This window comes from Geospiza fortis, unplaced genomic scaffold, assembly GCF_000277835.1.
Source record: "Geospiza fortis unplaced genomic scaffold, GeoFor_1.0 scaffold66, whole genome shotgun sequence".
In the NCBI taxonomy this organism is placed as follows: domain Eukaryota; kingdom Metazoa; phylum Chordata; class Aves; order Passeriformes; family Thraupidae; genus Geospiza; species Geospiza fortis.
Genome location: NW_005054312.1, coordinates 10,361,619 through 10,372,416, shown reverse-complemented (window position 1 = coordinate 10,372,416; position 10,798 = coordinate 10,361,619). Strand labels below are relative to the sequence as shown.

At 42.4% G+C, this 10,798-nt stretch overlaps 1 protein-coding gene across 1 annotated transcript in view; it reads left to right on the top strand.

Annotated features, from left to right (window-relative positions):
• Nucleotides 1–6: 6 nt before the first annotated feature.
• MOB2 (MOB kinase activator 2) overlaps nt 7–10,798 on the top strand; it is a 29,763-nt gene continuing 18,971 nt past the window's right edge. Inside the window, exon 1 of the mRNA XM_005419519.2 lies at nt 7–158. Within this exon, the coding sequence (XP_005419576.1) occupies nt 49–158 (110 nt within the window). The 5' untranslated portion in view covers nt 7–48. The remainder of the gene's footprint in view (nt 159–10,798) is intronic.

The window sequence follows — 10,798 nt, the reverse complement described above, 5'->3', positions numbered from 1 at the left end:
GGAGCCCGGGCCGAGCGAGCCGCGATCGCCGCTCCGCACCGCCGTACCATGGTGGGGGATCACTGCAGCCTCCCCGGTGAACGGCCCGTGCTCGCCCAGAGTCCCAAGCCCGGATTAAGCTGCAAGATGGTCCTGCAGGCGGTGGGCAAAGTGCTGCGGTAAGGACGGGTCCGGCGGCGGCCGTGGCGCCGGGCAGGGCAGGGCGGCTGCCCACGGGGCATCCCGGCACAGGAGGGAGCCGGAGCCGGAGCGAAAACTCCGGCCGGGGCCACGGGCGCTCCCGAGCCCCGCTCCTCTCCGGAGGAAGGAGGGAGGCTGCTTTTGGCTCCCTCTGGATCTTGAGTGGCGATCGGGGAGGCTGGAAGTTGGAACAGCAGTAAGCGCTTGGAGGGGAACATTTGTTCACCCTTAATACTGTAGTCGGGTTTTGTTTGTGCTTTCATGAGAACTGAGTTTCCAGGACGTAATCAGACAGTGAAGGTCCTGGCTTGCCTGAATAAGGAGTCTGACCAAGATGCTACGTATGCTTTGGCAAGTCTTCTACAGAAATGTTGTAAGATGAGGGGGAAAAATTGCTCATGCAGCTCAGAAGGGCTTGTGTGAACACTGAGACGTGGATGACTACTGAGACCAAAACCAGACTCTTTGGCAAAGGATATGCAGTAATTTGATTCGGAGGAGTTCTGACCCGTTCTGGCTGGTAGGGAAAAACGTCACCACAAATATTAGGATTAGAAGCCTCGTTCTGCAACAACTGCAGCTTTTTTATTTTGGTTCTATTCAGATATTTTTCTGGAATCTGTGGAGAGTTGGAGTGCTGCTCCAAAAAGGCGCCTTGTTCCTCCAGCATAACTTTATTTGGCAAGCTTTTGGGTTCGTCCCCGTTTCCTACTGTCTGTTGCCAATTGTTAAATGTTTGTCAACAGAAACATTATCCCTCTCTTCCTCTGTTGACTCATGTCTCTCCCCAAGCGAGTTTAAGAGAGCCATTTATTAAAGCAGAATGTTCTGATCGCAAAGCGGCTGAGCTCTGGCTGGGGCTTCAGCTAGAGGAGTTCGCTGAGCTTGAAGCAGCCTTGGTGGGAACAGCTGCTTCGATTTGCTCTTAAAAAAGTCCCATAGTGCAGTTGGGGTTTTTTTCCCCTTTAAAAATACTTTCCCAGTAGAAAACATTAATTTAAAAAATCGAGGTTTTCCTTTCAGCTTTTTAATAAGTTTAACGTCCCTTCTTTGCATTTTTGAGGGGCAGCGTGTCTCTAATTCAATATGGTGTTACACAGCTGGTCATATCATAAAATCCTTTGGCCAGCGACTTGCTATTCATGATGTGAACCTTTTGAAGTTTTTGGTAGCTGTTCTATTGGCAACACTCCCAGATGTAAATAGATGGGTGCCTCTGTAGGGAAGAATTGCCAAACCTTTTGTTAAGCATCTATGACTATTTATTTTAAACTATAGGTAAGTTCCTGTGACTTAGAACTGAAACATATATTTTTAATTTGTTCAGTGCACGCTTTTTAAAAAATGGAACAATAACATCAGCCTTTCTCCTCCCACTGGATACGTGCAGAAATTGTGCACAGTTTTGCTTTTCTTCTGAGATTGATTTTCGATGTGTACTATAAAACTGTTGTGAAAGCAAGAAAATGTTGTTATCACACGTTATGATATGTTTTGGACTCATGAATTAATAGCATAACTTTATTTTGTTGAACTGTTGAGCTAGATGGGAGTGATTACTGTTTTGTAGTTAAATGTTCTTTTAATGTGTCTTTTTGTTCTGGGTTATCTCCTTTTGCTCGTGGTTAGAGAGAAATGTGAAATCACAAAAACTTTATTTAGATGCCATTCTGGTTCTCTTATTTCTTCTCTTGAATCTGCTTCAGATGCCTTATCTCACGTGTTTTACGTCATCTTGCTTTGTTCTGTAAAACATAAACTCATCCTGTTCTGTAAAGAGCTCAGGCAGTGTCAAAGCACAGGCACTGGTGAGGAGCCAGGTAAATACTACATCCAATCAAAGTTTCTTTATTGCAGAAATGGGATATTAGTGCTTCAGAAAGTGTGAGCCCCGTCAGTGATGGGGGAAGAAGGAGCCACTTGGGACTTCCTTTAGGCCAAAAAAGTGTCTTGTTGGTGACGGCTGGGATGGGATTTCTCTGGACAGAGGCACCCACAGCTGAGCTTTGTCCACGTTAGTGTTGGTAGAAAAGAACAGGGACCTTAAATGTCCTGTGTCTGAATGCAGAGGTACAGTGCTTGCAATGATAGAGTGACCACCTCACGTGGTAATACTTAAGTTGTAGTCATAAGAAGTTGAATGAGATGTATCCCAAATTACTGTGTTATCTTGCCATCTCTTTCAGAGGAAACATATCAAATACCACTTTTAAGCTTGGCCACCTGGAACTGCTGATGGAGTTTTTTGCAGTCTATACAATGCTAAACTCTATATGGAGTAGGTTTTTTTCTGTTGATGAGGCCATTGCCAGTGGCTTGGTGATGAGGTCAAAGGATATCTTGCTTGTGCACAGCCTGGTGTTATGAGCAGCCTCCACTGCATTTTAGACCCTTTTCTCAGGCCTAACTGGGAACTGTCATCGTCACAGTTTCCTCCCAGCCTTCCACAGCCTGCCAAGGAATTGCAGAAATTCACAAAGGATGAGGGATAGAATGCCTGTGTTCACTCTAAAGTGCTTCTACTCCCGTCCCTCTCCTTCTTGTGAATAGTAAAACTCAAGTATTCTTGTGCAGTAGTTGATCAGTTTGATTTCCTGCATAGCAGATTTGTTGTGTTATTTACGCTGAGTGTGAGTAGTTACAACTAACACTCGAAGCTTTTAACGTGCAAGTTGCTCTCATTAGTAGGTCCAGCTCCTCCTGCCTGCTGGGTGCTGTGTGTGCCAGTAACAGCTGCCAGAGGAGGAATCAATACACCGCGGAAAGGAGGAGGGAGGTGTGAGGAAGCACAGAGACTTCATGAGAAGAGCAGTCCTGAGAACCTGAGAAGAGTTTAAAAGAGCGTGGGGGAAAGACAGCTGAACCAGAAAGGGGGAAAAATGTAACAAAAGCAACAGATGTGTTCTCAGTCTTTCTAATTAATGTTTTATGAAAGCCACGGTTAGGTTTATTGCTCTTTTAAATTATTAGTGATTCAGCTATGAAGAACTCTGGAGATGCCTGTATCTTTCATCATATTGGTTAGTAAACTGTGTTTAACACTTCAGGGATGGGACCAAGGCTGCGCACTTGCAATGATTAAAAAAAATTGAGACACCAGCAGAAAAGTGTCATCTCCCCTTTAAATTAGTCACAGCATAACTGAGAAGTCCCTTAACATGGTGTTTATTAGGGCAGTTTAATTTCATTTCAGTTCATATGTTTTTAAAATATGTTAATGTAATTTTTTTCCCCCTTTTCTGTAACGAATTGTGCTATTATTTAGCCCCATAATTAGAGAGGAAGAAAAACCTAAAATGGGTGCTGTTTTTCTGGTTTTTGTTATTTTTATTTCTTTGAGTTAGTGGTTCTTGAGAGACGTGGAAGGAAAAAGGGCAAAGAGTATCATGTCAAAACTTAAAATATTATGCTATTTTTTAGCGTTATTTCATTAATTGTCCGAGTTTCTTGTGGCACCATGGATTCCTGTCACCTTTCTTGCAGAGGTCGGCATTTTACTGGCCTCAAGCAGCACAAGAGGAAGGAAGACTCAGGTTCCTGGGATTTCTCCCATTTTTGGTCCCAGCGGGTAACAAAGCCAGCCTTAAGCATTTTTCAGAGCCACACGCTGCTGAGTTCAGGACAAAATGTTCACTGCCTGTGCCAGTGCCTGAGTCCTGGTGCAGATGCTCGAGTGTGTTTGCAGTGCTGTGACACTTTGGGTCCTGTGCTGGTGATTTTCAGAGGCTATTCCCTGTGCAGTTTCCTAGTTTGTGTGTTTCCTTTTAAGTCTCCAGTGGAACTGAGTCCCCCTGGGGTAGTTGACTTTTAATCAGGGATACAGTGGTAGGAAAGAGGAATGATGCAGGCTACAGAGTTGTGATGTCACTGTGTAACATATTTTGATAAATTACAGTATGGTTTATATGTACACACTGTCCTGGATGAGTGTGGAAATGGATAATAACTTAAATTTCCCCTTTCTCATAAGAGCCTCCCTTTTTACAGCATTGTACAGGCATTGATTTGGATACCAACTAAAAATAAAACAACCAACCCCACTCTTTTTTGGGTAAGTGCTTTTCAAGACTGTAGTTACTTGTCTTCAGTGATAGGGTGATAATGATTGTTTCATTTGGATAAATTAGCAAGTTTGAGTTGGCATTCTGGATGCTGCTATGTGTTTTTATAGCCAGCACTCAAAAGCTTTTGAAAAATTAAATTCCTTCTCTATTTCTCAATTCATAGCAAGATGAGGAAGAAGCCAGTTTGATTTTGACATTGTATTTTGGCTTTTAGGTGATCATGCAAGGTTGTCTTGTTGTGTTCATGAACCAGGACATAGATGGGTAGGAGCAGAGAAGCTTCTCCTCTGCTGCCTGGACGCCTGTGGCTGAAGACAGCTGTTGTCTGTGATGCTTGTGTGTATCAGCAGGACTAAAGCAAATATTTAAAAAATCAATCCTGTTTTATTCTAATTTAGGCAGAAACATTTTTCAATAATTTCGTCTTGTTCACAGTATTAGAAAGTAATTAGAAGAGCCTTGTTTAACACTAGCTAATCTGATTAATGCAAAAGCCTGGGACAGACAGAAGAGAAGGGAGGGAGGACAGTATGCAGGGAAAGGGGCTTGTAGGCAAAATGCTCTTCAGAGCCACGTTGGCTATTTTTATCCTGTTCTTTTTCTTTCTCCCTCCCACAATTTTCCATTGTACTGAAATAGTTCAAAATGTTTGGTTCAGGGCAGCTGACATCACTAGTTGTCATGCTGTGTTTTGCTGAATATTTCTGTAACAGGAGCTGATTCCCCATACAATGATGGCATTTTGGGACTCTCAGCTGCTTGGAAAGGACTGGTGACACTATGGGGCAGTAACATCTTGTGCTTTGGCATGGGGTGACCAGGCAGGAGGGACTCTGGTGGCTCTTCTGTGTGAATGAGAGCATGGATGTGCTTGTGGAGATCGCTCTTTTACGCAAGTGTCCTGTCCTCGGGACAGAGCTGGTGTCAGGAGGCAGGCCTGGCTGGCATTGCCAGCCTGATGGGCTCATCTGGCTGGGATGTGCCTCCTGGAGAGGCAGCTCTCCCTGTGTGTGCTGGGTATTCCCAGCATACACAGGTAGCAAAGTCTCTTCTGGTTGTAGACACAAAACCTGTAGTGCTCTGCTTGACATTCAGCCCCTCGGCAAGTTGTTGGATGCCTCTGGCAAAGCCATGCCATGAGTGGGCTCTTGCTGGAGCTCAGGACTTGGAGCTGTGCTCTGCAAAGATGCTGTGTCTCACAGGTAGGTCCAGCACGCCAGGCACTCCTCTTTCTTTGGGATAATCCTCTGTGAAGCCTTGTGAACGCTGCTGATCCATGTACAGTGTATTACCTTAATGAAGAGCTTGGTGTCTTTCTTCAGAGGTATTTACAGCGTGGAGTTGTATTTAGGTTATGTGTTCCACATCCTGTGAAGTGATAGCCAGAGGGAGAGCACTGCTAAAATTCTCTCTGTTGAAACAACCCTCTAAGGTGTCTCCAGAGCTCGTACAGAAAGGGCTCCTGGCCAAGGTTTAATAGCATTTTCCTCTTGTTTAGAGGTAAAAGTATGCTTGCTTCTTTTTTCACTGAAGATGCCTCCTGGACACTTTACAAAGAATAGATTTGACTATATCCTCAGACTTGTGAAATTATTCACCCTTCTTTTATCTTGTTTTCTTGGTATGCATATAGGTTTTGTTCCAGATTTTAGCTGCTTGTTTCAGTCTGGAAGATAATTTAATTTATATATGAGGAAAGTATGAGTGTGCAACATTCATCCTTCTGGGAGTTGACTACAGTTCCTGGTTTGTCTCTTTTTTTCCTACATTGCAATAGCCTATGTTTCTGGTGCTGCTCTTTATGAGAAAGTTATCTATTTCGCACAATTTCTGTCTGCTCTTCTCTGGGATCTCAAATGTCTGTGCACTCCAAGACCTTTACCAGATAGGTTTTTTAGGAGAAAAAAAAAGTCCTCTGTAGAAGAGCTTTTCTCTTGCCATTCTTGATTTTTTTTGAAGAGGTGTGGTGTTAGGAGTGTGATCTCCTATCAATTGTCCTGTCTCTAACATGGTTGAGGCAAAATCTATCTGTTCCTCTATCGTACATCTTTCTGTGACTACACCAAAATTGAGTTTGTTAAAGTGTTATTTTGTTGAGGGAAATTTTTAAATTCTTTTCTTAATCCCTGGTGCTGTGGGGTTCAACAGAATCTTAACTAAAACTTCAGCAAATTGCTGTCAGAGAAGAGATGTTGCATTTCTTTTAAGAGCTGCCAGCACCTAGTCTCTGGAAGGAGGACTGGATGCATGAATTAACCCTTTCTTCCAGCTTTCTGAAGAACAAACCTGCTTCTTTGAGTGACTGGAGCCCATTAGCACAGAAGCCAGGTTGCTTGAGTTTGTCAGAAAATTCCGCTCTGTTAATTTTTCAAGTTCTTTTCTGTCTGGTACAGAAATAAGTTTAGAAGTGCTTCTGCTCAGACAGCAGGAACACGTGGTAGCAGATGCTCCCCAGGTGAAAGGAACACTGTGGATGTCTGTGTGATTCCTTTTATTTTTAAAAAAAGAAAAATCAGCAGTGAGTGCAGCTGTCCTCAGAAGGGCAGGTAGTGGCACAATATTAAAATTCTTAGCTTACTATCTGGAAAAAGTAGTCCTGGCACACCACCCAAAGTACATGGAGTTACTGAAGAAGGAAGGTTTGGGTCTCTTCATTGTTGGTTTATGTAACTTCACACAGAGGTGGGATGACATGAGGTGCACCTTGCTGGCTCCACTCACACCCAGCCAGCCAGATCTGCTCTTCAGTCCAATGTGTCCACACATCCCAGGCTCAGAACACCACAGCCTTACAGGGAAGGTGCTGACTGTCAGCAGGATGCATTTAGCACAACAGGGAAAGGAAAATTCTGATAAAGAGGCTTTGCTGATTCCTTCTTTTACAGAGTCCCCAGTTTTGATGTGACTGATAACTTGCTTTAGAATCATGCAGGGAGAAGATAAAGCTTAGGTCTTGAGACCACATTCTGTGTGGGACAGAGGGGAAGCTCTGTTATCTCTCAACTGAAATAGCTATTTCTGTTGCTTTGCAGCACAGAAAGGTTTTTTCATGTCTAGGTATATAATTCAAATCAGTACATTTTTAAATCCACACATAATCATCCCTTGCTTTGAGGAGTGACTCTGAGTTGCAAAAGCTGGGGCAGGAGTGTGGCTTCATAATGGGTTTTGAGGAATGTCTCAGATGTTGGTCTCACTTCTGTGAAGTGATCAGTCACAAATCCCACATGAATGGTTAAAGATCCTTTTTGTCATTTGCTCGTGCAGCCAAGGGAATGAAACAACTTTAGTACACAGCTGTGCATCTGATTTTAGTATTTGTTTTTGAAAACTACTAGTTTTCCTTAAACAATTTCTTGGTTGTGCTTTCAGCATTTAATTAAAAGACTGAATTTGTATTTTAACAGGTTCTTGGCGGTAACACTACAAGTTTGGGTATATCTGTGGGTTTTTTCCTGGTTGCTGGTGGATCAGTATGTCTGTAAAGGTGTTTCTACTTGCTTTTCAGTCTCCTTTGCTGTATTTGGAAAAGTAATAAATTAGGGTTGGGAATCACTGCTGTCCCACTAGCTAATTAACAGTGATCTAACTGTACCAGTAATTAAACTATTACCCACCCTAGTATTTTTTTTCAATCAGTCATTCAAATGTTTTTTACTTTGGCCTGTGAATCCGTAGTTTGCGTTTGAAATAGATATTTTCCTTCCTCTGTTGTACAGAAAAGCTACAATGTGATGTTTTCGAAGAAATTCTGAAACAGCTGTGTGCTCTTGTTGACAAAACTGAACAGAGCATTGCATCATTCTGTCAAAAATCTTTAAAAATTAACTGCATGGTTACACTAGTGAAAGTTTGTACGTATCATTTGTTAATGAAAGTTACCTAGTTTAGATAATGCTTTGATTCCTTTTCCCACTGACTTCCTGACCCTGTGAGGAGACACACAATTTATGCCTTCTATGGACTTCAATTTTTAAGTTTAACAAGATAGTTCACACTAAAGCTGAAAGGCCCTGCTTCTCCTCACAGGTTCTGGCCTAAGACATGCCAGGAAAGATTGGATTTACCTGAACTGATTTGGGATTAAATTAAAGCCAAAATATTAACAAAAGGGGAAATTTTTTTTTTTTATCTCTGCCATTGAGAAGTGACCTTGACCCATAATATTTTCTAGTGACTAAATTTCCTTCCTAATTAAAATGCTGTGGTTAATTTAAAGTGTAAGAGATGAGTTTGTGGAGCTTGATACAGAGGATGAAAATTTTAGTTGGGGCTGCTTTTGCACATTGGTATTTCTTTGCCCAACCTGCTCAATAACTAATGACTGATAGGTGATTGAATTCCCCCCAGCTGTGTGTCTCAGTGCAGCAAGATGCACATGTGTGTGCTAGTACACATGCTTTAACAGTGAGGTGACAGGTGCAGGCATGCAAAATTGCTTATGAATAGTGAAAACAAGTTAGGGGTTTTTTCCCCTCATGCTGTGTATCTGAGTTTATACTGTGTACTGAAGCTCCTGCAAAGAAAGCTGAGGTGTTTTAAGTAGCTGTGTTGATACCTGTGTTTCCATGTGCACTCTCAGATGTGGTGTGCCCTAGCACATTTCTGTCTCATTAAACCACATTTTTTTTTAGATGGAAGGCAGACAGAGTTTATGTGAAGGTTTCAGCTGTTGAAGTCCTGCCCACTGTGTGATATAGGTGTTGTTTTCCAAGGTGGAACTGTAGCAGAAAGGCAGGTGCTGAACTTATTTTCAGTCTCTTCCCTACAGAAATAACTAACTTGTCCTTCTGATGCAAGACACCTTTGTGCCTAAATAGTTGTAATTTCACATTGCAAGTACATGAGACACTATATGCACCCATCTTCCAAAATACGGTATGTGGGTAAGCTTGACCTCCATATCTAACATGGTTTTGCTGTTGCAGGTTTTCTTTAGGCTACAGTGGTGCATGGAACTAGTCTGTATTGTCAGGTAATTTTTGGTTGTTGTCATACCAAGAGAGCTTGCAAGGCAAGATGGCAGTGAGGAAATGAAACCATTTTTTACAAAGACAAACTTGTCTGCACCCTGGTACTCTCTGAACAGAACGAGCTGTCTGCATTTGTATATCTTGGGCTATATAGCAAGAAGTCTGATTGCTGAAGCCAGGTTGCCATGGTGAAATAATTCCCAGCAATTAAAGCACAGTTCCATCCTGAAAAGCAACTCTGTGCAAGCTATGTTGTGAAATCCCACATTTACAAGGCCATGAGGTTTCCAAATCAAATTTGCTTGGTTTAGAACTGAAAAGGTAGCTTTGCAGTGTTCCAGCTCTACAAACCTCATCAGGGTTAGGACATAACAGTGCCTTCAGTGATTTATGTGCTCTGGTGGTGAACTCCCTCCCCACAAAGGTGCACCACAGGGTACTGGATGTGCTCATCTGGAGATAACAGGGCTGTATCAGAGTAGCCAGGAGGAGCAGTTGCTGCCAAAACCTGAATTTAATAATGACATAAAAGTCAAAATAACTGTGTTCCAATAGGAGATTAGAGGATAATAAATCACTGATTAAATTAATGGACATATCAGAAAAGATACAGGGAATAGATTTGTTAATTGAGAATTTTTTGTGGTTTTATTACAGTACATTAAATTTTTCTTTCAATTTGGAGAGTTTAAAAACTTTAAACAGAGATAAAGCTTTTTTTTCCATTACATTGTTTTTCCTTGTTCTCTACAGGTAGTATTTCTGGCCTCCAGAGTTTCAAATTGTCAAATTGAAAAAATACTGCTCTTAGTATAATAACAAACCTGACAGATCCATATTTGTCTTCCTCAGAGTGAAAAAGATGTTAAAAGCCACTCCAAAACTTGCTTTCAAATCTTGGTGCAGATCACTTGTTCTCAAGGCTCTATGGGTGACCTTTCCACTGCAGCACGTGTAACAACCAGGCTCTGCCATTGTCTGCTTCCAGTTGAGAGTAAATTTTCTCCTTTCCCGTGTGTTTTAATTAGAGAAACATAAGGTATGTTGTAGATCTCTGCCTTGGACTGCAGTATTTTTCGTTTTAGAGAAGGAACTATTTATCTTCGTTGGTTTCCAAAGGTCCTTGGAGAACTAGTTGAGATGTAAACATTCACATGTGCAGATATCTGTGCTGAAATGAGTCCTGGCCCTGCTATGTGACTGCAGTATGGGAGGATATTTACCAGTGGAGGCTGCTGAGGAAGCATTTGTGTTGCTTGAATACTAATGGCATTTTTCCTCTAAGGGAGGCAAGGATACAGGAGCATCCTTATCTTGGTATTGTGTATGGGCCTGATGGGTTTGGAGTGTTTGCCTGGGGACTGAAATGAGCTGTGTGTTAACAAGACAAAGCCCAGACCAGAGCTCCAGCCTGCATTTTCAGCTGATGAATGCCTGGGCAGAGATGTCCTAAAGAGTCAGCATGGGGTGGCCTCTCCTGTCCCCACACCAGGGTCTGCTCTGAGTGCCATTCCAGGGGAGGAGGAATTGCAAGAACGGGAGAATGTATGAGGCACCTTCTCAAGCAGGGATTTGGGGTTT